Source organism: Rhinatrema bivittatum, chromosome 3 (genome assembly GCF_901001135.1).
Source record: "Rhinatrema bivittatum chromosome 3, aRhiBiv1.1, whole genome shotgun sequence".
Taxonomy (NCBI): Eukaryota; Metazoa; Chordata; class Amphibia; order Gymnophiona; family Rhinatrematidae; genus Rhinatrema; species Rhinatrema bivittatum.
This window is the reverse complement of record NC_042617.1, coordinates 294,779,886-294,804,845: the sequence shown is the minus strand read 5'-3', so window position 1 is coordinate 294,804,845 and position 24,960 is coordinate 294,779,886. Positions and strand designations below refer to the sequence as shown.

Below are 24,960 nucleotides of genomic sequence, written 5' to 3'. Positions count from 1 at the left end.
TCCCTTTAACCCCTCGGTCATCTAATGGTCCAACCGACTCCCTCACAGGTTTCTTGCTTTGGATATATTTTAAAAAGTTTTTATTATGAGTTTTTGCCTCTATGGCCAACTTCATTTCAAATTCTCTCTTTGCTTGTCTTATCAGTGTTTTACACTTAACTTGACAATGCTTATGTTTTATCATATTTTCTTCAGATGGATCCTTCTTCCAATTTTTGAAGGATTTTTTTTGGCTAAAATAGCCTCTTTCACCTCACCTTTTAACCATGACGGTGATAGTTTTGCCTTCCTTCTACCTTTCTTAATGCGTGGAATACATATGGACTGCCCCTCTAGGATTGTATTTTTAAACAATGTCCAAGCCTGTTGAACACTTTTAACCTTTGCACATGCACCTTTCAGTTTTTTCTAACTATTTTCCTCATTTTATCAAAGTTTCCCTTTTGAAAGTTTAGTGTTAGAGCTGCAGATTTACTTATTGTCCCCCTTCCAGTTATTAGTTTAAATTTGATCATGTTATGATAACTGTTGCCAAGTGGCCCCACCACCGTTACCTCTCACGAAATCCTGCATTCCACTAAGAATTAATTCTAAAATAGCTCCCTCTCTTGTTGGTTCCTGAACCAATTGCTCCATGAAGCAATCATTTATTACATCCCGGAACTTTATGTCTCTAGCAAGTCCTGATGTTACATTTACCTAGTCAATATTGGGGTAATTGAAATCTCCCATTATTATTGCACTGCCAAATTGGTTTGCTTCCCTGATTTCTCTTAGCATTTCATCATCTGTCTGACCATTTTGTCCAGGTGGACGGTAGTATACTCCTATCACTATACTCTTACCCCAACACACATGGGATTTCTACCCAATTAGATTCTGCTGAGCATTTAGTCTCTTTTATGACCTTTATCCTGTTGGACTCTATACCCTCCCGGACATAAAGTGCCACACCCCTGCCAAGTTGATCCTCCCTATCATTGCGATATAATTTGTACCCTGATACACTGATACAGCACTGTCCCATTGGTTATCCTCCTTCCACCAAGTTTCTGTGATGCCAATTATGTCAATCTCATCATTTGCTGCTATACACTCTTAGTTTCCCATCTTACTTCTTAGACTTCTGGCATTGGCATACAGACATTTCAAAGTGTGTTTTTTTGTTTGTTTTAACAACCTGCTTTTCAGTTGTTTGGGATATTTCGGAAATCATTAGCTTTGGTGATTTTTTTACATATAGGCAGATGGACTATGTTTGCTTTTAATGGAACCTCTCTGTTGGGATGCCCTAACTCTCCTGTTTCATTAGTATCCTTCAAGGATACATTTCTCTGAACCATGCATTGCTGAGTGACTGTCTACTTTCCCCCTTGTTCTAGTTTAAAAGCTGCTCTATCTCCTTTTTGAAAGTTAATGCCAGCAGCTTGGTTCCACTCTGGTTAAGGTGGAGCCCATCCTTTCGGAAAAGTCTCCCCTTTCCCCAAAAGTTTCCACAGTTCCTTACAAAGCTGAATCCCTCTTCCCTGCACCTTCGTCTCATCCACGCATTGAAACTCTGGAGCTCTGCCTGCCTCTGGGGACCTGCATGTGGAAAGGAAGCATTTCAGAGAATGCCACCCTGGAGGATATGGATTTTAGCTTCCTACCTAAAATCCTAAATTTGGCTTCCAGAACCTCTCTCCCACATTTTCCTATGTCGTTGGTGCCCACATGTACCATGAGAGCCGGCTCCTCCCCAGCACTGTCTATAATCCTATCTAGGTGACACGTGAGGTCTGCCACCTTCGCACCAGGCAGGCAAGTTACCAGGCGGTCCTCACGTCCACCAGCCACCCTGCTATCTACATTTCTAATAATCGAATCACCAACTATGATGGCCAGCCTAACCCTTCCCTCCTGGGCACTAGCCCTGGGAGACTTGTCCTCAGTGCGAGAGGACAGTGCATCACCTGGAGTGCAGGTCCTTGCTACAGGATCACTTCCTGCTACATCAGGGTGATGTTCTCCCACTGGGAGACTTTTCTGATCCAAGGCAGCACTAAGGCTGCCAGACTGGATTTGGGACTTGGCTACTATGTCCCTGAAGGTCTCATCAATGCACCTCTCTGTCTCCCTCAGCTCCTCCAATTCTGCTACTCTAGCATCCAGAGATCGGACTCGTTCCCTGAGAGCCAGGAGCTCTTTGCACAGAGTGCACACATACAATCTCTCACCGGCGGGTAAAAAATCATACCTGTGACACTCAATGCAAAAGACTGGAAAGCCCCCCTCTTGCTGCTGGACTGCTGCCTTCATCTTAGTTTTATTGAGTTGCTAGTTAAGTTTAGGATACTAAGGGAGTTGGAATGAGAGTAGTTTAAATTTACAGGTGAATTTACTAATTAATCAGCTAGTGTCCTACAAGGAGATGATTAAACTTTCAATAAGGGCTGGTACAGTAGTATGATTTAGATAAGATGAGAAAGTGTCTCGTGCCTAAAAATCAAGGGTTGAGTGGGTGGGAAAGACACACTAGAATTAACTATCTCTGGCTTGCTTATTACCTCAGACACACACAAACTCTAAAGAATATATCCTTTAATTTCACCTTTCACCGAACCTTTATAAGCCCCAAAATTTCTGAAAGCTATACTTACCAATCCTCTTTAACCACCGTTAAATTAATCTTCACTCAGTTAATGGAAGGGTTTGAGGTTCGTGCGCCGTTGGGCGCGCGCTTCCAGTCCTCCTCTACTGCAAAAGGGGTGTGGCCTCTGGAAGCTGGGGCTATGAACATCAATCCCTGAATCGCTTGCGGTGACTTCTGGACTCCTCTCCCGGGGGATGCTGGGAGCAGTATGCAGATGAGCCTTCCGGTCCTCCTCTACTGCCACATATAGCGATGAATATCACCAGTTTGCCATTTAGATGGATAACTTTTCAGTTGCCCATCTAAATGGCTTCTGAATATCGGCCTCAGAAATTGCTGTGTAGCATCACACTGTTAAATTGCAAAATAGAAAAGAAATATAGTTTTCCAAGAATAAGTGAACATATACTAGAAGCCTTGTCCCCCACACACACAGGCCTTTACAGTAAAGCGCGGCTGCGGTTACCCTGTTTCTAACCCGCTTTCTACCCACAATTTGGCCGCGTAAGTCTAACCCGCGATTCACCATCCGTTTTTACCAGTCTTTACCGCTTATTTAAATCGACGCGTATCCCTTTCCGCCCGCGGCATGTATATGATATGTAAACGATCGGACTAGCTATTCCCTGCCATACAGTAACGTGCGGCCCGATTATCGCCTTTTTAACTGTTTTGCCGCGTCTTTAACCTGCTAATTTACTGCCTACCCTGACCCTGGCGTTAGAGGGATGTGACAGCAATAGGCAGGCTCCGGTCAAATAAGTGGGTGGGTTGGAGCAAGCGAGTAACATGGTGTGGCCTGGTTCTCCTACGCTCGGGCATCGGGGATTGCCAGTCCTCTCTCCCCCTTCCCGAAGCAAGGTGCAGGGCGAAAATCGAATTGACATGTTATTAAAGCAAATAGAAATTGTAACAAAAGTAAACTTACTGCATGCTTCCAGCAGTCCCAGTCCTCTCTCCTCTCCTCCCGAGGCGCCCACCGCGGCTCCCCTGCCTCCCGGGGGCAGCTGGCGGCAAAAGCGGCTTCCAGCAGCCCCGCCGGCGAAGGTGCATGAACGCACGTCCAATTTGGGCGCTCAAGCAGCGAAGGCACATGCGCGCACGCCGTGACCTCTGACGACCATCCGGGCGCTCAGGTCACAGCTCTATACAGTAAAATGGATTGCGCTTCATGGACGCGGCTTGCATTTGCAAGCCGTTTAAATACTGTATCGAGCGGTATGTGATCCGAACTATGCACGCGGCAAACGAGCGGGCGCCCGGCACTGCCGCACTTTTTCTTACGCACCCTTACTGTATCGGCCTGACAGTAAGAAAACCTGAAGCTGTGATCTGGGCCATAACTTAGTATGCCTTTTATCCCTCCCAAACCCTGTTCTCAACATTAACCCCCAGTAAAACCTAATCACCCAACCAACTCAGATTTATAGTTCAGTATCACAGATACTGAGGGTAGATTAAGGCAGTCCTAGACTAGGTCCACCTCATCTAATGAATGGCTAGACAGAAAATGTAGGCTTGAAACACGGGGCTTTTAAATGAGTGAGGAGAGACAGCAGTTAGAACCATGGGATCTACATATGGCAGAGTGTTTCAAGCTCAGAATTAGGGGGAGGGGCATTCATCATTTTGTGATAGGCCGTTATTGTGCGTGTTATTGCGCCGTAACACAAGCGATAAACAGCGTGTCGCAAAATGTGTATGCAAATTTAGAATTAATATTAAAGTAGGTGGAGTTTGGGCAGGTTTAATGTAAAGTAGGGGGTGGAAGTGCAGCTTGCGATACGTATTGCATGTAATTGTGGGTTTTTAACGCAGGTAATAACTACACCTTTTTTTCTTGGCGCTACAGGCAGAAAAGTAATTATCGCAGCTGGTACCGTGTACCAAGCTATTATCGCGGTGCATGTTGTGAGTGATAAAAACTGCAAACATTACCGACACACCTACCAAGCTTTCCTGGGCCAATAAAAATGCCTGTTTTACTCGGTCAACCTTCCTAAAGGCATTTTGAGTGTCAAGTTTATTTGTACATGCGTACTTGATGCCTGCCCAGGCTCACCGCAAACGACAACACATAGAAGAACAACCTGAGCCAAGGCCACTTCCAAGACCTCTGAGGGAAGTACCAACAGCACAGGCAGAGGCTCTGGTGCTGCTGGCTCAGGGCCCGCTCCAGCGTCCTGAGCTGGCACGCAGGCGGCCACAGCCCTAGAGATACAGGGATCATATATTTCCTCCATGCACCTCTTTGCTGGACATGTCAGAGGACTTTGTGGTTAGCAGGTATCACCTCAGCTCTCAGGCAATCCAGGAATTATATGAAGACATCCGATGAGATCTGGATCCGGTCACCCAAAAGTCCCATGCTGTCCCCAGCCTCAGCAAACTCTTGGCTGCCCTACATTTCATGGCAAGCAGCTCCTTCCAATCCACAGTGGGGGGGAGGAGAGGGGGAATGTCCTAAACCACTTTCTTATGCTGTCTCGACCAGGTCATCAAAGCAGTCACTGACTGCATTAATCGCTACATCAAATTTCCTCACAGCCAGCAGGAGTTGATGGACTTGGAGGGGTTTCTATGCCTTTGCACACTTTTCCGGTGTTGTCTGACCTATTGACTGTACTCACGTGGTCATCATTCCACCCCATCAGAGGGAGGAGATGTATAGCAACAGAAAGCTCTTCCACTCCCTGAAGGTCCAAGTGGTCTGCAACATTGGAATGTGTATCCTGGACGTGGTGGCCAGGTACCCGTGGTGGCCAGGTACCCGGGAGCCGCGCACGATTCCTTTATACTTAGGCAATCGGGGCTCTTTGACAATTTTGAGGCCGGCCTGTACAGTGACGGTTGGCTTGTAGGTAAGACACGCCTTTCTTTGTCAATTCCATGTCTGTCTATGTGTATGTGGCTAATGGCACCCAAATTGGGGGTGGCTGTGGGGGGAGAACACGATCGGTGGCATGTCAGGTGCCTTCTATAGTCACGTATGCTGGCCATTGGCCCAGGCCATGCCTTTTTGTCCCCTTTTTTCACAGGCTGGCAAAATGAGTGAGGGCAAACAATGCACGTGACCTAAAGGTTGCTGAATGAGGGGCCACTATAATTTTACATGTTTACAAAAGTCCCCATTCTTATCCTCCCCTTGGGAGCTCTTACAGTGTCACTGTTGAATCTCAAATTTCTCCCGTCCACAACGCCAGCACAGCACCATCACGTGTAGGCCGTTACTGAGTCATCAGGAAGATAGATGCATATTGTTTCTGTACAGCCTGACACATCAGACCAGTATCTTCTGCATGTTATTGGCCTGCCATATTCCCTGTGTGTGGGCTCAGTAATGGGTTTCTATGGAGGACAGCCTGCATAGCTGCCTCGGACATTTGCCTACACAGCATGAGGTATGGTTTTTGCTGCTAGCATAGGTGCGTCACATGTTACATATGTCTTCAAGGTTGACAGGTAGCTTCACACCAGTAGCCTTTGCTGGGTCGTGAGGGCCTGTCAGCAAACTTCCAATAGCTTTATATCAGATTTACTACTCATGAACAGATGATCTCCTTTTGGCTACAGCTTGCCTGCACATATAGTGGCCAGCAACAATGCAAAATGCACTTAGGTTACGCTAATCAGGCTTTAAGGCTCAGCAAAGATACAGATTACCTTATACAGTCTTACTGGATGCTGTGGTTTGCCACTCACATCTGCAAGTGACAGTGCTATCATTCATGCCTTTCTTCTGTCATTGCCGCAGGAGATTTAGGGTACGGTTGCAGGCCCTGGCTTCTCACCCCTGTTGCTATTCCCAACACACTGGCAGATATGATATTCAACTAGGCCTTATGTGCTACACGCTGTGTATAGAACGCACCTTTGGCCTTCTGAAAAGTCGCTTTCGCTGTTTGGACAAGATGGGTGGAGCTTTAACATATGGCCCACGCAAAGTTGCAAAAATAGTGTTGCTGTGCTGCATTTTCCATAATCTGGCTCAACGCCACAGAGTACCAATGGACCTACATCCCAATTTGCCACTGGATCCTCCATGTCTCCCTGCATGAGCCCAGGAGACTACACTGAGTGGTAGGCAGATTCGGCAAACCTTTATAGAAATACACTTTGCCTGATAGACCTCACCTACCACTTCCCCTTGCAGGGGAGGCCTGCCTGAAGCCTCTTAGCTGCTGCTTTCCTTGCTATCCCTTTTCTTTGTCTCGCTGCTTGACGGTGTCGGTCGCCGTGTTGCATAAAACATGTATGGTTACTCAGGATTCGTCTTCATGATCCACCAGTACAGTGTACTTGAAAGATAGTAGTGAAAGTAAACATTACATGAAAGATGTGTCGCTGCCACCATGTGTTGTAGCTGATAGTGACAGTAAAAGAGGCATGTGAATATTATACTTAGTGGCCTATCAAGCACGGTGTGGCCTGTGAGCCCTCACCAGCGGACGACATTTCTCCAGCTCACATGTGGCTGCCATAGTGCCAAAAGTGTTCTGGCGCTCCACATGGTCCTTGATCCTGGAGAGCTACACCTACACAAATGCTGTATATCTCAAATAGCAGTGAAGGTGAAATGCGCCTAGGAAAGTAACAGGGAGAGAAAGTTCAATGTTTGACGGACAGATTTAAAATATTACACCCTCATTTCAAAGTGCGCAAAGGTGTGCAGGTGAAGTAAAGCTCTGTAATGGGTGTGCTTATAGTCAACATGGGCATTCCCAGTCCGATGGCACACCAGTGGCTCAGCAGTTAAAAGAGCCAGTCTACACTATGATTTATAACTGCATACCGATTTCCAGCATATGTACATCTAGTCCTGGTCTTACTGCTATGCCTGCAAGTATAGAGAGTATTGGTTTTGCTTCCATTATATTTAGGGTAATGTGATGAAATGGCAGCATGTACATACTTCAAATGCCAGACAGGATGTAGGTATCCGCCAAATTGGAGCTAGGTACCAACAATACTGCACACATCACACTGGTTTTGAATCACACCTTCCATTACAGTCTTGCTGAAAGCAACTGTGCTATCTGGTGCATTTTTTAGTATGTGCACACTTCCTGCAAAGGTCGCATTCCGGTTTGTTGTTGCATGCACTCCTACACCCATGCACCTTACAACAGCAAGCTAGGCAATTTAGAACAATTTATGTGGAAAAGGTGAGGGCCTTGCCTGTCATGATGTTATGTAGGTGGCGTTGCCTTCTCTGGGACCCAGCAGGAGGATGCATGTTGAGCTCAGTGAAGGCAGGATTGGGAATCTGATACTGTCCTGCCTTCACTTGTAATTTCCTCTGACATGACAGTATAGTTTATAACCACTCTTACTGCACCCACATCTATCCTCAGCAAACGTTCACATCATACAGGCCAAGGGTTTATGTGTGTGTGAACATCCTGCCTGAAACTGCCCTGTCACACACAGCCTCACTCTGATCTGGAGATGTCAGGTTGCTGCAAGGTCTTAGTGCGTTATGTGTCACAGATAGTCATGTGGTATAGCAATATGCACATTTGAATGTATCCTGAACATATGAAAATTCTTAACCTTTAACCTATTCCTACTGCCTGTAATACTGCAGCTGTGATCTGTGAGGCCCATTAAAGCATATTGGCTGAGCACTCCTGCCCAAAACACATTGCATGTAGTTGTGTTACTAACATCACTGCACACATGCATGTGACAACGTCTGTGGACTGCTGAATAGGTGCTAGACTTTGCAGTAAGTGATGTAACAGACTTCTACTGTTGGTTGTGAGCAGGCCTGCTCTGGTCCTACACAATCCATGTCATCATCTGTGTATTGCATTTTGGGTTGAACAAGTCTGATCAGCTGAAGTGGTTATGAGCCTACAAGCTGCCTCCATAGTAAGCGCCACACAGTGCTGAATGTATAGGCCTACTGCTCCCACAGATGTCTTGTGCTTACCAGGATAGCTGATGCCCTTTAGGTGTTGACATCGTGACAGATATTTGTGCCACCTAAGCCCTTCAGGAGCCCATGTCAGAATGTCACTAAGTAGGGGTGATATATGCCTGTCAGTGAAGTGTTTCCGGTGGGCAGCTATAGATAATGCTTGGAGAGGTAGGACTCACACGGTCTCATTAGCATTTACTGCTAGCTGTCACACACCTCTTTGATGTTTTCTGGCAAACATTGCTGGAACATAGGCCTTGCACATGTGTAGGTGCAGGAACTGGAGTATGTAGTCCCTACTGCTACCATAAGTGAGTGTGTGATTCGGTGATTGACGTGCTGTGTGTGGCTTGCTCAATTGATATGTGAGGATGCTGTCGCATTTGGAGGTTTCTCCCTTGCCCCAGCATTCCAATACCCCTTTGCAGGCAGTGTCTGTGTCTCCAAATTGAGCCCAGACAACTTTAGCACAGCAGTGATCGCGTGGTTGCCCTCTGAAGAAGTTATGCCTCTGACAGGTCAGCATATGGACAGTGGTTGGAATGGTCTGACACTTTGAACTCCTCAATTTCCCCAAGTACACTCACAGTTTATATATAGTGTTCACAGAGGGGCGGAGGTGGGCATGGTGACACATCCAGTATGCTGTACTACTTGAATGTTATACTTAACATTTGGCTGCTGTCCTGACTGAGGCTTACATCCCTCACTGATGTTTTACCACCATCTAAGTGGAGTAGGCCGAATAGTGCAGTTATTATGGGGTGTGCTGCCAACCCACACCTAGGCCTGGCCAAGAGGCTTGGAAAGTAATGTAGGAGCTAGTGCTGGTAAAGAAACTGCCCATAGAATGTGGGAATGCTGTGATGCATGGAACAGGCAGTGTTAAGGACTAGGAAATTCTATGCCTATAGGGCCAATTCAAATGAGTGCTTAGCATCATGTTGCTTTACACCCTGCATGTACTGACAAACTTGGTGCATGGGTTTGTGTGTGTGTGGGGGTGTGTGGTTGGTGTTGTTTTGCTTGCCATGTGCCACAGGCGTTGCAGAAACTCCTACTATAGAGTCACTTTTTGCTGCCACTGTTCTCATTTGGCACCTCGGGGTTGCTCGTATCATGCACGGTTCACATCGAGTTTGCCACACCAGCCCCCATCTTTTAACACTCACTCTGTGCTGTATAGATGCTGCAAAGGTCGGCCTACCGTTTTTCGCCCATATGAATGACACTACCTTTTCTGTGCAAACCTAGATGTGGAGTGCCTATATCTGCCAACAAAGGGAGGGGGCAGCATTTCCAGTAGACTATACGAGCTTCACTTGTACAGTAACCAAACGTACACTTCCACTATGATGTTTACTTGGTGACTCTTGGAACACAGTGGCAGCTGCTGTGTGACAAGTAAGAGAGGAGGAGTGACTGAGTAGTGTGTGGTACACAATCTGCACAGGTGCAGAGCACAGGACCTAGAAGGGTGCTGCTGGTGCTGGGGTCCCGACAGACTTCCACAGATCTCCAAGCCAATCCAGTACAGGGGTGGGAGCCACAGTGTGGAAGTCAGCTGGGTCCCCAGCATCAGGAACACCCCTCTAGGCCCTCTGGTGGTTGCCTCTGGACATTGTAGACCTGATGGTACTCCCTCACTCCTCATCCCTACTTGTAAACTAGCAGCTGAGTGTATGGGCCAACACTCAGCAAGTACACATCATATTTGGTTTACAGTGTAAGCTACAAATGTATGTGGTCACATTGCACTCCTGACAGAAATAAGAGGGCAGAAAGTAAACTGTTGTATCATGATGTTCCCTGTACGTACCAGGATCAGTCCAGACAGCTGGGTTATGCCTCCCCTCCAGCAGATGGAGTCAGAGAGAAAACTGAAAGCATGACTCCAAGTCCCCCTTTATATCACCCGAGCTGTACGTGCACACTAAATAATGTTACCGATGAAGATACTGAGCAGGTCACATACAGGTGCATATAAGTACGAGTTACCAAACAGTATGGTGTGTGAAGAAGGCTGTCTTCCTTACCAGCATACACGCAGCTTTCATTGTAATGCCATTGCCCATATGGTCTTGCATGCTCGATAACTGCACAATTGGAACGAGGCAGGATTGTAGCATGCAAGGTCATGTGGAGAGTAAGCCAACATTTAACCTTCGGTACCATAAACAGAAAAACACAATGAAAGGATGCAACCAGTAAATTGCTTTTTCCAAACAGTGACCATTTTATTAGCAAACACATGTAGTGTACTGTTTGAAATAAATGCCATGTCTTAGGTAATCACATTCTCCAAGGATAAGATAGCAAATAGCAATACACATTGCATATTTATTTATTTAAGCATTTTATAGACCATCATTCCAGTAAAGATCACAACGGTTCACAATATACATCTATGTTGTACAGTACTGTAATATTGATCTATGAATATACATTCATAGATCAAGGATTCTCGACTACTTGAGGAGACATTCATCGTTTGGGGCTGCACATTCATAAATCAGATTCAGTACATTCATAAAACATGTCAATACTTGAAAGGACAATAGTACAAAAGTTAGTGTAATACATTTATAATACAGGTCAATACTAGAAAGATTAGTAGTGCAAATCGAGGAGAGAAAATGAATAGATTGTTACATTACTTTATGTTGAGATAAATTATTAAGGAATTTGTATTCAAGCATTATTTAGTTTTTGTGTTGTTTATAGACTCTTTTTTTTTCTTATAGACGTTAGTTTAGGTTGTGTATGCGTTTTTGAAGAGCTATGTCTTTAGCTCTTTTTTAACATTTTTTTTGACAGGAATCAATCATAGCCTTCCGGGCAGGGAGTTCCACAGATTTGGTCCAGCAGTGGAAAAGGCATGATCCCTTACCTGTGTCAGGTGTAAGCTTCGTGTGTTGGGGACGGACAGTAATCCCTTATTTTGGGATCGTAATGATCGGTTAGGAGTGTAGGGAATCAGTGATATGCCTATCGTATCTGTGTTACTTGAGTGAATGATGTTAAAAATTAAAGTTAGTACTTTAAATTGGATTCGGTAGTGAACTGGTAACCAATGTGAGATCAGCGAGGTAGAAATGTGATTTAATTTCTTGGATCCAAGTAAGAGTCTTGCTGAGGCGTTTTGCAATATTTGTAATGATTTTAAGAGGTATGCAGCTAGATGTAGAAATAGGGAATTACAATAGTCTAGGTTTGAGAAAATTAAGGTTTACAACACAGTCCGGAAATCTTTGAAGGTTAGTAGGGTCTTCAAGCGCTGTAGAATCCTTAGTTTGTTGTATCCAGATGTGATTAGCTGCTTGTTGTGTTTCTTCAATCATGAGGGTTCTCATCCAGTTGTACGCCTAGATCACATACTTGTTCTTAGAGCGTAATTTGAAATTACTTAGGTCAAGTGCTGGAGGATTTAAATGATCGGGGGAGTTTGTTTAGCCAGATAATTTCAGTTTTTTTAGGGTGTAGTGATAGCTTTAGATGTTTTAGCTCTTGTTGGATTGGTTTCATATAGGTTGACAAAATTGATTCAGTGTTTTCAAGAGATTTGAAGAATGGGATGTAGAACTGGATGTCATCTGCATAGAGAAAGAATGTTTCTTTTTTTTATTATTATTTCTTTATGCACTTTTACATATATTTCAAAAACAAGACAAAACTCTTGATGGAAAATACAGAAACAGAAATATCATATTCATATTTAGGAAACACAATTTCTTAAACTTTATGCATCTGCTCTAAATCAAGTCCTCAATTGTGGGGGGTGGTCGGAGATACACAACCTAAGGTAATTGTTAAACAACACAAATCAAGGAAATAATGACTGCTCAGTAGGTCAAAGATCTATATACATCAGGAACTATATGTTCTCTAGGCTCGATGGGGCTGGAAGTTACTTTCCCTGCTAAGAATTGAGACAACTGAGGGGGATAAAAAAAACCCCATAGGAATTACCACCATGCTTTATTAGACACTTACAGGGATATTTTAGGAAAAAGGCCCCCCCCCTAGTTGTAATACTTGTGGTCTCATGAGGAGAAAAGCCTTTCTCCTCTTCTGTGTTTCCCTTGCAATGTTTGGGAAAACCCTAACATTGCATCCCAAAAACACCACCACTGGAAAGAGTCAGATATGGAGTTACCTAGTTTTACTTGAAAAGATCTATTTGAAAGGAATGAGGAGAACCATTTGAGGACACAGCCATCGATTCCAATGTTGCTCAGTTGAAGGCATAGTAGGGAATGGTCCACTGTGTCAAAGGCGGCTTTTAAGTCGATTAGCACAAGAAAGTATGATTCATCTGAATCAAATCCTTTCAAGATCAAGTCTGATAGAGATAGTAGTACAGTCTCAGTTGAGAGTTGTTTCCTGAAACCAAATTGGTTTGGGTGGAGTATGCAATGATCATCCAGATGATTTTCAAGTTGGGTTAATACTGCTTTCTCAAGAACCTTGGCTAGGAAAGGCAAGTTTGATATCAGGTGGTAGTTGTCCCAATCGTCAATTCTTCTGGATTTGACTTTTGAGATCTTGTTAGGAGCGCGGCCTTCAGGCCCTGTTAGGAGTGCGGAGGCACGGTCCCATCTCAAGGGAGGATGTGAGCCCTTGGATCACGGTGCGGCTCAAGGAGGAGCCCCAAGACGCACCGCGAGAGGTGAGCAGGTACGAGCATGGATGGAGCAGGAGCAAGGCTGGACTGAAGACAAGACGAGGAATATCTGGAACAGGAACAAGGCAGGCTCAGGCCCTCCACTGGACCTACGCGCAGTAATGAGACCCAGCAATGCAATACAATGCTGGTCTCGAGAGTAGCCCTCCAGCCACTTGATAGCCCTTCCGGACCTGCCACTTGGGAACGACGAGTGCATGAGGCTAGTCGGAGGCTGAGGGCAGGAACAAGAAGACTCAGACGAAGACTCAGGATACACGGAGGATTCAAATGTAGACTTGGATACTTGGGAGACTCAGACGAACGAAGACTTGGAGACTTGGATACTCAGAAGGCTCGGAGGACTCAGACAAGGATTCAGGTTGCTCGGAAGTTTCAGGCATGGATTCAAGAGTCAGGCGAAAGTACTGGGTGAGAACTGCATCACAGTGCGTCCTACACAGCCACCCATGGCTGGTCGCGGACCACTCTGAACACGAAGCAGACTCCAGATGAGGCAATGGAACTTAGAACCAGGACATGACGAAGATTCAGTAGAGGCCTGCACTGGGGCGCGCCTTACACAGCCGCTTGTGGCTGGTCGCGGACCACGCTGAAGCGGAGCAGGTTCTGGTGGAGTCTTAGGCATGGACAGAAGCAGGCACAAGGAACTCCAAAGACAGGGACAGGATTCAAGACTCAGGATTCTCAGAAGCAAGGCATTAAAAACAGGAGTCTTCTAGAGGCTTGCGCTGCAGACGAGAAGGCCTTGTACCACGAGGCACCCTACACAGCCCCCATGGGCTGGTCACGGACCATGGTGGTGGCACGCTAGGAAGGGTGAACAGATGAGGGACCTGGGAACTGGATGAAGAGCTTAAGATGAGATGGACGAAGTCAAGACAGGAATATCGGACATCAGGAACGTGGAACAGGGTACCTCAGGGTATGGAACTTCAGGACATCAGGAGAAGTGGATATCTGGAACATCAGGAACACGAGACAGATGACGAGGGAGCTCCGATGAGGGACGAGACCAGGAACATCAAGATGACGAAGTTCAGGAACACGAAGAACAAGGAACGAAGATCCATCAAGGCATAGGAAGACCACGGAGGACCTGAATCAGGAAGAAGACCACAGACGCTGTGAAGACCGGATCCGAAGGCCCTGAGGAACAGAAGCAGGGCCCTTTTATAGGGCTGAAGCAGACAAAGGCTGATGATGTCACTGAGGGCCGCAGGGCTTTTCCCGCCGCTGGCCCTTTAAAAGTGCTGAAGAGGTGCCCGCCCGCACCGAAGGATGTCCGGAGGGGAAGGCTGCATCAGTGGGGTCCGTGCCACATGGAAGACCAGGCTGCAGCACCCCTGCCGCGAGAGGATGAAGACAGGCAAGGGCAGTGGCGGCTTCAGCCACGAAGGACAACTCCCGACGGTGGCACTAGGACCGCAGGGAATCCAGAACGCTGTTGCATGGCTTGCCGTGAGGGCTGGTGTCAGCGTCGCTTGGAAGTTAGGGACTGCTTGTGGCTAGGCTCGCAAGCAGGATCCTAACAGATCAGTTTTATTACTGCTGCTTTTAGTCCTTGAGGAACAAATCCTTCAGTGAGAGAGTGATTAATTAATGTTGTAACTGTAGGGGTGATGGCATCTGGAATTTGTTTCAAGGAACTAGATGGGATAGGGTCACCTGTGTATATGGCAGGTTTAATCAATGATTACTTGGGAAATTTCAAGATTTGTGACTCTTTTGAATGTGTACCTCTTGGTTATGCTATTTGTTATTGGTTGTTATCGTGGGAGGGCAGGTGGGGAGTTCAGCTTTTAAGCTGTTAATTTTGTCTGTTAGGGATTTGGCATATTTGTTGCAGTTGTCTGTTAAGAAGTTGTAGTTTCTGTAGATTGTAGAAGATGGGTCCTTAATTAGGTGTTTTACTACATCGAAGAGAGTACAGCTCCATGTATCTGTTTAGCAGATGACAGAGGGGTTAAAGGGGCTCTTAGGGAAGATAAGGCCATTGCAGAAAGGCTCTTAGGGAAGATAAGGCCATTGCAGAAAGACTAAATGAATTCTTTGCCTCCGTGTTTACTAATGAGGATGTTGGGGAGATACCAGTTCCAGAGATGGTTTTCAGGGGTGATGACTCAGACGAACTGAACAAAATCACTGTGAACCTGGAAGATGTAGTAGGCCAGATTGACAAACTAAAGAGTAGCAAATCACCTGGACTGGATGGTATGCATCCTAGGGTTCTGAAGGAACTAAAAAATGAAATTTCTGAACTATTAGTTAAAAATTGTAATCTATCATTAAAATCATCCATTGTACCTGAAGACTGGAGGGTGGCCAATGTAACCCCAATATTTAAAAAAGGCTCCAGGGGCGATCCAGGTAACTATAGACCAGTGATCTTGACTTCAGTGCTGGGAAAAATAGTGGAAACTATTCTCAATATCAAAATCGTAGAGCATATAGAAAGACATGATTTAATGGGACACAGTCAACATGGATTTACCCAAGGGAAGTCTTGCCTAACAAATCTGCTTCATTTTTTTGAAGGGGTTAATAAACATGTGGATAAAGGTGAACCGGTAGATGTAAGTGTATTTGGATTTCAGAAGGCATTTGACAAAGTCCCTCATGAGAGGCTTCTACGAAAACTAAAAAGTCATGGGATAGGAGGCGATGTCCTTTCGTGGATTCCAAACTGGTTAAAAGACAGGAAACAGAGCGTAGGATTAAATGGTCAATTTTCTCAGTGGAAAAGGGTAAACAGTGGAGTGCCTCAGGGATCTGTACTTGGACCGGTGCTTTTCAATATATATATAAATGATCTGGAAAGGAATAAGACGAGTGAGGTTATCAAATTTGCGGATGATACAAAATTATTCAGAGTAGTTAAATCACAAGCAGACTGTGATACATTACAGGAGGACCTTGCAAGACTGGAAGATTGGGCATCCAAATGGCAGATGAAATTTAATGTGGACAAGTGCAAGGTGTTGCATATAGGGAAAAATAACCCTTGCTGCAGTTACACGATGTTAGGTTTCATATTAGGAGCTACCACCCAGGAAAAAGATCTAGGCATCATAGTGGATAATACTTTAAAATCGTCGGCTCAGTGTGCTGCAGCAGTCAAAAAAGCAAATAGAATGTTAGGAATTATTAGGAAGGGAATGGTTAATAGAACGGAAAATGTCATAATGCCTCTGTATCACTCCATGGTGAGACCGCACTTGAATACTGTGTACAATTCTGGTCGCCGCATCTCAAAAAAGATATAGTTGCGATGGAGAAGGTACAGAGAAGGGCAACCAAAATGATAAAGGGAATGGAACAGCTCCCCTATGAGGAAAGGCTGAAGAGGTTAGGGCTGTTCAGCTTGGAGAAGAGACGGCTAAGGGGGGATATGATAGAGGTCTTTAAGATCATGAGAGGTCTTGAACAGGTAGATGTGAGTCGGTTATTTACACTTTGAAATAATAGAAGGACTAGGGGGCATTCCATGAAGTTAGCAAGTAGCACATTTAAGACTAATCAGAGAAAATTCTTTTTCACTCAATGCACAATAAAGCTCTGGAATTTGTTGCCAGAGGATGTGGTTAGTGCAGTTAGTGTAGCTGGGGTTCAAAAAAGGTTTGGGATAAGTTCTTGGAGGAGAAGTCCATTAATGGCTATTAATCAATTATACTTAGGGAATAGCCACTGCTATTAATTGCATCAGTAGCATGGGTTCTTCTTAGTGTTTGGGTAATTGCCAGGTTCTTGTGGCCTGGTTTTGGCCTCTGTTGGAAACAGGATGCTGGGCTTGATGGACCCTTGGTCTGACCCAGCAATGGCAATTTCTTATGTTCTTATGTTAGTTTTATATTTTTCTAGGAGTTCATCTGAGTGGCGTTTGCGCCATTGTTTCTCTGACTCTAAGGTTTTGTTTGGCATGTTTTAATTCTTCATTGTACCAAGGTTTCGATTGTGATATCCTTTCTTTGTAGAAAGTTTTAGTCTGGATGGGACTGAGATTATCAGCAATCTCGTTTACAATTTGGTCAAAGATTCAAAAGCCGGGGTTGGTATTGGAATGCTGAAGATCTTGGAGCTTCTTTTTAACTGATTTAGCAAGTGTTTCTATGTCAGTCTTTTTTCTGAAGGTGAAATTACACTTCTTATTAGTAGCATTCAGCAGGGGGATAGAGATGGTTATCTCTGCTTTTATTAGTTGGTGGTCAGACCAGGGGATTATTGTGTGTGAAGTATTGACTTGACAATGGTTGGGATTGGCAAAAATTAGGTCTAAAATATGTCCAGCTTTGTGAGTGGCTTTAGTTACGAATTGGGACCACCCTAGAGCTTCCATGGTTTCCAGGAACATATCACAAGCTGCTGTTCTGGGGGTTTTATCAACATGTATGTTAAAGTCTCCAACTATTAAGGTGGAGTATAAGGATGGAAACACCCTGGTCTACTGTAATGCTTCTGGGGGACAGTAGACCCAGACCTAGGTTTGTTATGTGATTTCATTATGGCCACTTCATATGGAGGGATAATTTCTATTGTATTTATTTATTTGTTTTTCTATACCGATGTTCATCGTACATATCACACCGGTTTACATGGAGATAGAGAGGTCTATTGATGTGGACTTCTCTTTTAACATTGGAGCTTTGCGAGCTTGTTGCGCTTTGTCACATTATGTTGTTATACATTGTACAGTATGTTAGGTGGCTTTTTACAATGAGATTAGTGACTTTTTACAATGAGGTTAGTAACTTCTTACCTTGAGATTAGTTAGTAGCTTTTTACATTGAGATTAGTAACTTTTTACAGAGAAGTTAGTAACTTTGTACAGTGCTTTTTATGTCCTATAGGATAGCATCCTTGTGGTTGTCTGATGATTGGTCTGTGGAGAGTCATTCTGTGAAATGTAGGGGGTGGATGGAACTATGTATGGGGTATAATTAAAAGGTTTGTATTGTTGGGGTGACCGCAATGAGAGCTGACGCGGTTCTATGGGGGTGTGGTGGGCAGGGGGGGGGGGGGGGGGGTTGGCTTTGTGTGTTGGGAGTTGGGTGGGGAGTCGTTGTTGTAAATGCTTTTTTGAAGCGCCATGTTTTTAGGTCCTTTTTAAACGATTGGGTTGTGGAGTTGAGTCTGAATTGGGGTGGTAAGCTGTTCCAGAGTGTTGGACCTGCTATGCTTAGGGTTTGGTTCCTTGTTGAGGTTAGGTGGGCTGCTTTTGGTGATGGAGTTGGGATGAGTCCGGTGTTGGTTGAGTGGAGGAGCGTTCTTTGGGTGGTTTGGAAGTGTATGGCCAGGCTTGGCCAGTCGAATTTTTCGGTGTATAGTACTTTGTGTATGAGGGTTAGCACTTTGTATTGTATCCTGTGTGAGATGGGCAGCCAGTGCAGGTTTTTTAGGATTGGTGTGATGTGTTCAGATTTTTTGGTGTTTGAGAGTGGTCTTGCCGCTGCATTTTGGAGGCGTTGTAGTGGCCTGAGGGAGATGGATGGAAGGCCCAGTAATAGTGCATTACCATTGTCTAGTTTGGAGAATAGTAGTGCTTGGAGAACTGTTCTGTAATCTGGGGCGTGGAGAAGTGGTTTGATTTTTTTGAGTATCTGTAGTTTGAAGAATCCATCTTTTATTATTAAGTTGATATGTTTCTTCATGTTGAGTTTGTTGTCTATGATTACGCCGAGATCTCTGGCTGAGGAGGTTATTCTGTCGTTGTTGGCAGGTGCTGAGTTGTTGTCTTTGAGTGTTGAGATGGTCTTGTTATTGATGTGAAGTATTTCGGTTTTGTTGTGGTTGAGGTTGAGGGAGAGTTGAGATAGTAGTTGTGTTTTGTAAGGTATGAGTTTCAAGTCTCTTCTGCTGATTATTAATAAACCTCCACTTTTATGTTTCAGTCTGAGGAAATGAAATCATAATTAGGATGAGAACGTTGGTTTTAAATCTTCAAGCAGGTCATTTATCAGTGGGATTTTTTTTTGTTAAAGATTGAGCATTTAGGAGAAGCATGGTGAACATTAAGCAGGATGATATAAAAGGGGAGTTTTTACTAGTTGGAGGACATGCTAAATTAGTTTTCTCTGGTTTCTTTCTTGGGATTCTTTTAAGGTTCCCGACAAACCTTTGCCTAGGATAGTCTCTATGGGATTATTTTGTTCCATATTTGAAGAAAGGAGGCTTAATTCGCTATTGGTCAGCACTGCAGGTCTGCACAAAGGGGCAAGCTCCTTTGTTTTGCTCCTTCGTTCGCGCTACGAGGGTGCATGGACCATGTCACAAGTCCTGGCTACTGAAAGCAGTGGCCTGTTTTTGAGAGGTAAAAATACCCACAAGCTGCTGTGTCTACATGGGTCTTGGTTATCAGCATCCATGGTATGTTCATGTTAGAGCAGGACACGAAGTGGGGAGTATGGCAGTACCTCAGATTTGCTGTCTGTCTTGTTAAGTTCTGCAAGATGTTACTTCAGATGCAAGTACTGTAGTCATTCATTTATTTATTTATTTTTTTATTTTTATATACAGACATTCTTGTATAATATACAAATCATACCGGTTTACATTAAAACAGAAGATGCAGGCAAAATGTTTCCTTTGTCTAATACATTGAACATTTATAACAAGGAAATTGTTAACAAGGGATAAAAACTAAGAAAAACATGGAGAAAGATAAAACAAAAGAGGAAGAAACATAGAAGTTTAAAAATGAAAAGGAGGCACAATGGGTTGCATGAAGGGGTGCGCAAAGGGGAGTGCCCCTTCGGCGCGCGACGCCTGGTGGAATGGCACCATTTACCGGCTCGACGCTAGGCGGGATGACGTCAGAGGGGGGGCGGGTCTCTTGCTCACTGTTTTCCTCTCAACGTTCTCTTTTCAGATTTCAAAGCGGATTTTTTCTTTTTTTTTTGTCTTTTCTCTTCAGTGATTGATTGTAAACGTGCCCGGTGCTGGTGGGCTGCCCCCTCCGCATAGGTGCCTGGTGGAATGGCGCCGTTTACCGGCTCGACGCTAGGTGGGATGATGTCAGAGGGGGGCGGGTCTCTTGCTCACTGTTTTCCTCTCAGCGTTCTCTTTTCAGATTTCAAAGCGGAATTTTTTCTTTTTTTTTGTCTTTTCTCTTCAGTGATTGATTGTAAACGTGCCCGGTGCTGGTGGGCTGCCCCCTCCGCATAGGTGCCTGGTGGAATGGCGCCGTTTACCGGCTCGACGCTAGGCGGGATGACGTCAGAGGGGGGCGGGTCTCTTGCTCACTGTTTTCCTCTCAGCCTGTGTCCTGAGAGTTAGACCTTATGAGCTTGGCCTTAGACCTGTTTAGTTTCCCTGGTCTAACAATTTGCACAAGTTGGTATTTTTCACATTTATGTGTGTAAATTTCCTTTTCTTTTTATTTCTAACAGTTCTACTGGCATATAATATATATATTGCATTAGATGTGTATAGTGCAGTACTTGAATTTGTGCTGCACTTTATAGGATTCATAATGCTAAATTTTCCTCTTTATATTCTATACAGTTGGGCTGTAAGTTAGAACATATGCAGATGAGTCAGAGTTGTGATTGAAGTGTGGGCAAGTCTATTTCGGCTTCTTGCCCTTAAAATGTATTTATATTATTCCTTGAGCGTGTTGCGATTTCATAAGGGTGGCTTTGCATGTTTGAGAGAGGATAATGAGCAGATAATACGTTTTGTGTCTCGGAGAAGGTTTGCATAAAAATCCCTCATTTAGCCTGTTTGAGCCATGTTTCAAATTCAGAATGGCTTATCAGGTATTCATCTGATCCTCCTGAATATGTTCACCACACTCTCCTTTCCAGCTACTAAGTGGGTGAGTGGATTTTGTCATAAAGACTTCATACCAGGGACGGAGGACAACAAATCACAGGGCATACAACCAGTACTTTGTGAAAGAGTTCTAGTAGCCATATTAATCCTGGAAAAAAATGAATTCTTGCATTGAAGCAATATTAAAATTATCCAAAGATGAAATTGTGCATGAGCTTTTAAGACCAAATTGATTCTTTCTTCAGATGCTAAAGCTGCTATGCCAGAAAATGGTTGCACTAGATGAATCTCAGAAGAGGCTTTTCATCTAGCCTGCTGATCTGCGACATCACAAACCATTTGACCTTTGGTCATGTGATCATTATGATGTCACCAGTACCCTTCATTGCCTTGTTGTGTATGGTGTCCTATCCTTTATTTGGTTTGTTCCCCCTTTTGCTGACTTGCTTAGCAGTGAAGCATCTGATATTTTGATTAGCAGGTGTCCCATCCCGTCTTTGCTCTGGTAAGCAGTGACCTTTCCATTTGTACTTGAAGGTTTTGAATTATTGTTTCCTACTGCTAGTATTGTATATTTCCCCTAACCTGTTTTAGAATAGTGTTTCTAATCTGGACAGAAATAAATAATATCAAACAGATGCTTTTCTTATTAGATTACTAAGCATTTTTTAGATTGATGAGTCAATTGTATGCCATGCATGTTTGCTTCGACAGTTTTGTTTGTTAATATAAATGAAGAATCTTGAAAAATAAGATAAGTTTTGTGTGGAAAGGCCTAAACTGAATAGTTAAATGCAAGTTTTGTTTTGCATTGTGAAGTTATGAAATTCAAGAAAGCTGATATAGGATTTACTTTCCAGGTGTCATCTTTATCGGAGAGTGAGGATTCTCAGGATTCATCTGATAGCATAGGGTCTTCACAGAAGGCTCGGGGAATCTTGGCTCGACGCCCATCTTACAGGTGAGAAACTTATCTTAAAAATATTTTTAAAGAATAAATTACATTAGAAGCCACTCCTATTAGAGTGGAATTTACCTGTGTCCCTTTAGTGAAATTATCCATTCAGTCTGGTAACTTACTGGCATGCAGAAGATATGGGTTTACTTTCCTTTGCTGAAGATGGAGTTTGGATGCATTGATGTGCTCTGGCTCTTTAATAGGCTGGAGATAAGGGGGATGGAAACTTAAAACTTGTTAAAATTAATAGGGTGGTATTTTTCTTGCTTCGCTATGGGATCTGCTTCTCTAACTTAATGTAAGAGTCCTTGGTTTGGCACCTTAAGATTGCAGAATTACATTTCATGACTGGGCACTGCTAGCTTTGGAATTGAAGTGTGTCTATGCTCTGAAGGAGCCATCTGGCCATGAAGGGGAAAATAGTGGTTGAGGGGAGGAAATGGTGATATTTAGAAGCAACATTAATGTAGAACTTTGTTTCCATAGAAAAATCCTGAAAGATCTTTCTTCAGAAGATACAAGGGACAGAAAAGGGGAGGAAGACAGTGCCAGCGTTTCTGCTGTCTCTTCTATGTCTGTTCCAACATCGATTTACCAGACTAGCACTGGACAGTACAGTATGTCTTATGATCTGTAATGTTTGCCCAAATTCTGAAGTTTACTTGCATATTTTGCTAAAAGTAATATGGATGATTTGGTGGAATGGCTTTGTGATATAGATTCTCTCATCATTGACATTTTGGCACAAAAGTACTTGCAACCTTAGAATATGCAGCCACTTCTGTAGAAGAGTATAGAAACATTTATGCCAGCTCTGCATACCACAGTGTGCTGGTGGGGAGGTAAAGAAGATGAGACAGGTTAAAGAAATTGGAAACTGAAGATTGCCGAAGGTCATAGAGAGAGGCTATTGGACTGGATTTAAATCTCGGAACCCAGAAAATCTCTGGTGTTACAACATTGTGCATGAGCAATAGGTTATGTTCTTGGCCTTCATTAGAGCTCGTTATTTTAGAGGGCATTCACCTTTCTTATATACTCTTCTTTCTAAAGACAGAGCAGTGTTGGCAATTGGTTCACGTCCAGTCTGGATCATATAAGAACAAAGTAACTGATGCAAATTAATATTGTAAAGAAAATGTTATTGATAAGGAAAGAATTGGATGTATTCATATATTCTGATTATTTTAAAGCATGCTCATTTTTTCATTTTAATTTCTTCTCCCCCCCCCCCCCCCCCAAAAGTTGCCATTGCTCCAAATGGAGCATTACAGCTGGCCAGTGCAGGTGCAGATGGTGTACAGGGTTTACAGACATTAACAATGACAAATGCTGGAAGCAGTCAGCCAGGAACAACAATACTACAGTATGCACAGACATCCGATGGGCAGCAGATCCTCGTACCCAGCAATCAAGTGGTGGTACAGAGTGAGTGTCTGAAGTAACATTTGGGAGATCAGAGGTGCATGTTATTGGGTAATCAAGAACCATTTATGGGTGTTTCATAAATGGCAAACAAATGCCTTTATTGGTTGATGTTAGTATTGGTGAAAGCTTTTTAACTTATATTGGGAAGTTAACACTTGAATGGCAGTAGAATTAACCACAGGTTAGTTATAAGTGCAATGGAAGATGCTCCTTAGTAACAAGGTGTGCTTAATATACATTTAAGGGAACTTGTCAGAACTAACATTTCTGCCATATGTTAAACTTTCTTTGGTTCACCATAAATTGCCAGAACCATGATGCTTCAAAAATGTGGACTTCTGAAAACATCTTTTAGCCCATCAATATGTGGTATTTTATTTTGCTTTTCTCCTAGCTGCCTCAGGGGATATGCAGACTTACCAGATTCGTACCACCCCAACCACCACTTCCCTTCCTCAAACTGTGGTGATGACGTCTCCAGTCTCACTCTCATCTCCAACAACTAAGACAGATGACCCACAACTCAAACGAGAAATAAGGTTAATGAAAAACAGGTGTGTGACCTGTACTGTGCTTTCCTATGAAGTTTTAAGACATTGAAAAAACAAAACAAACTATTTTAGTACCTTTATGTCGTATAATTTGTTAGGAAGTACTGTTTAGTTACCTCGTTGCCTACCACCCCAGTTGGTGGTTCTCTGAGTATGATTTTTATACCATCGTATATGTATCAAAGAAGTATGCTCTGTCTCCAGATTTCTTTTCCCTGTGCTGCCCTATTGATACTTTGGCTTGAATTGAAAAGTACCCTCATGGAATTGGAGGGTATTCAAAAGTAAAAATCAGATAAATGGCAGAGGCTGGAGAGAATTATTTGTGCAAGATTAGTTTCATCCAAAGTTTGTGTAAATTGTAGTACTGAAACTCTCTGATCTATGAAAAAAATAATTTTTTATGGTGAGTCTTAAAACTGTTGAAGTGATAGTGACCCATCCATGTGCAGGCTGATTAAGTCAGAGTAAATTACTAACACTTGAAATAAGTGTTAAAAGCGGGCATTCTCGTTGGTTGCCCAGGTTTCAGGTAGATGAACCTGTCATAGGTGTGTATAGTGCTATCAGATTAAGATGGTAAACCTAAGTAAGAAGCGAGGGGAAAAATGTACTTTTATTCCTCCTTTGTTACACAGAAATAACCAGTCAAATAGCAGTTGTTGTGTAGGCAACTTTCTAACAGCTGCTGTTAAATGAACTTGCATTTTGATTGGTTACATTTAAATTATGCTGTGTGTGAAAGATGTACTGGATCTTTATTTTTCTGAGGAGAAGCAGGATTGACAGTCCTCATAAGTGAGTGACATTTGGAACCTGGCATGGAATTTTTATGTTGAAGTTTCTTAGACCTTCATTATCCATTATGCCACATGTCCATGCGGGGGGGGGGGGGCGGGTTTTATGTCTCATCTTTTCACACTTTTCTGTGGAGATTTTTTTCCAGCCTAATTTTGCCATGATAGGTGTATCCTGTCTCAGGGGCATCGCATAATGTCCAGGGGTGTGCTACCA

The 24,960-nt window shown here is 43.7% G+C and overlaps 1 protein-coding gene across 5 annotated transcripts in view; it reads left to right on the top strand.

Annotated features, from left to right (window-relative positions):
- The window catches only part of ATF1 (activating transcription factor 1), a 318,756-nt gene that overhangs the window by 100,409 nt on the left and 193,387 nt on the right, over positions 1–24,960 (top strand). For 3 of the 5 annotated variants that reach the window (XM_029594979.1, XM_029594977.1, XM_029594976.1), the window contains exons 3-6: positions 21,870–21,970; positions 22,454–22,584; positions 23,213–23,395; positions 23,790–23,949. In XM_029594979.1, coding sequence (XP_029450839.1) covers positions 21,870–21,970; positions 22,454–22,584; positions 23,213–23,395; positions 23,790–23,949 — 575 coding nt within the window. Of the gene's footprint in view, positions 1–21,414; positions 21,515–21,869; positions 21,971–22,453; positions 22,585–23,212; positions 23,396–23,789; positions 23,950–24,960 lie in introns of those variants that run through there. The other 2 variants (XM_029594980.1, XM_029594981.1) reach the window with 2 other exon arrangements.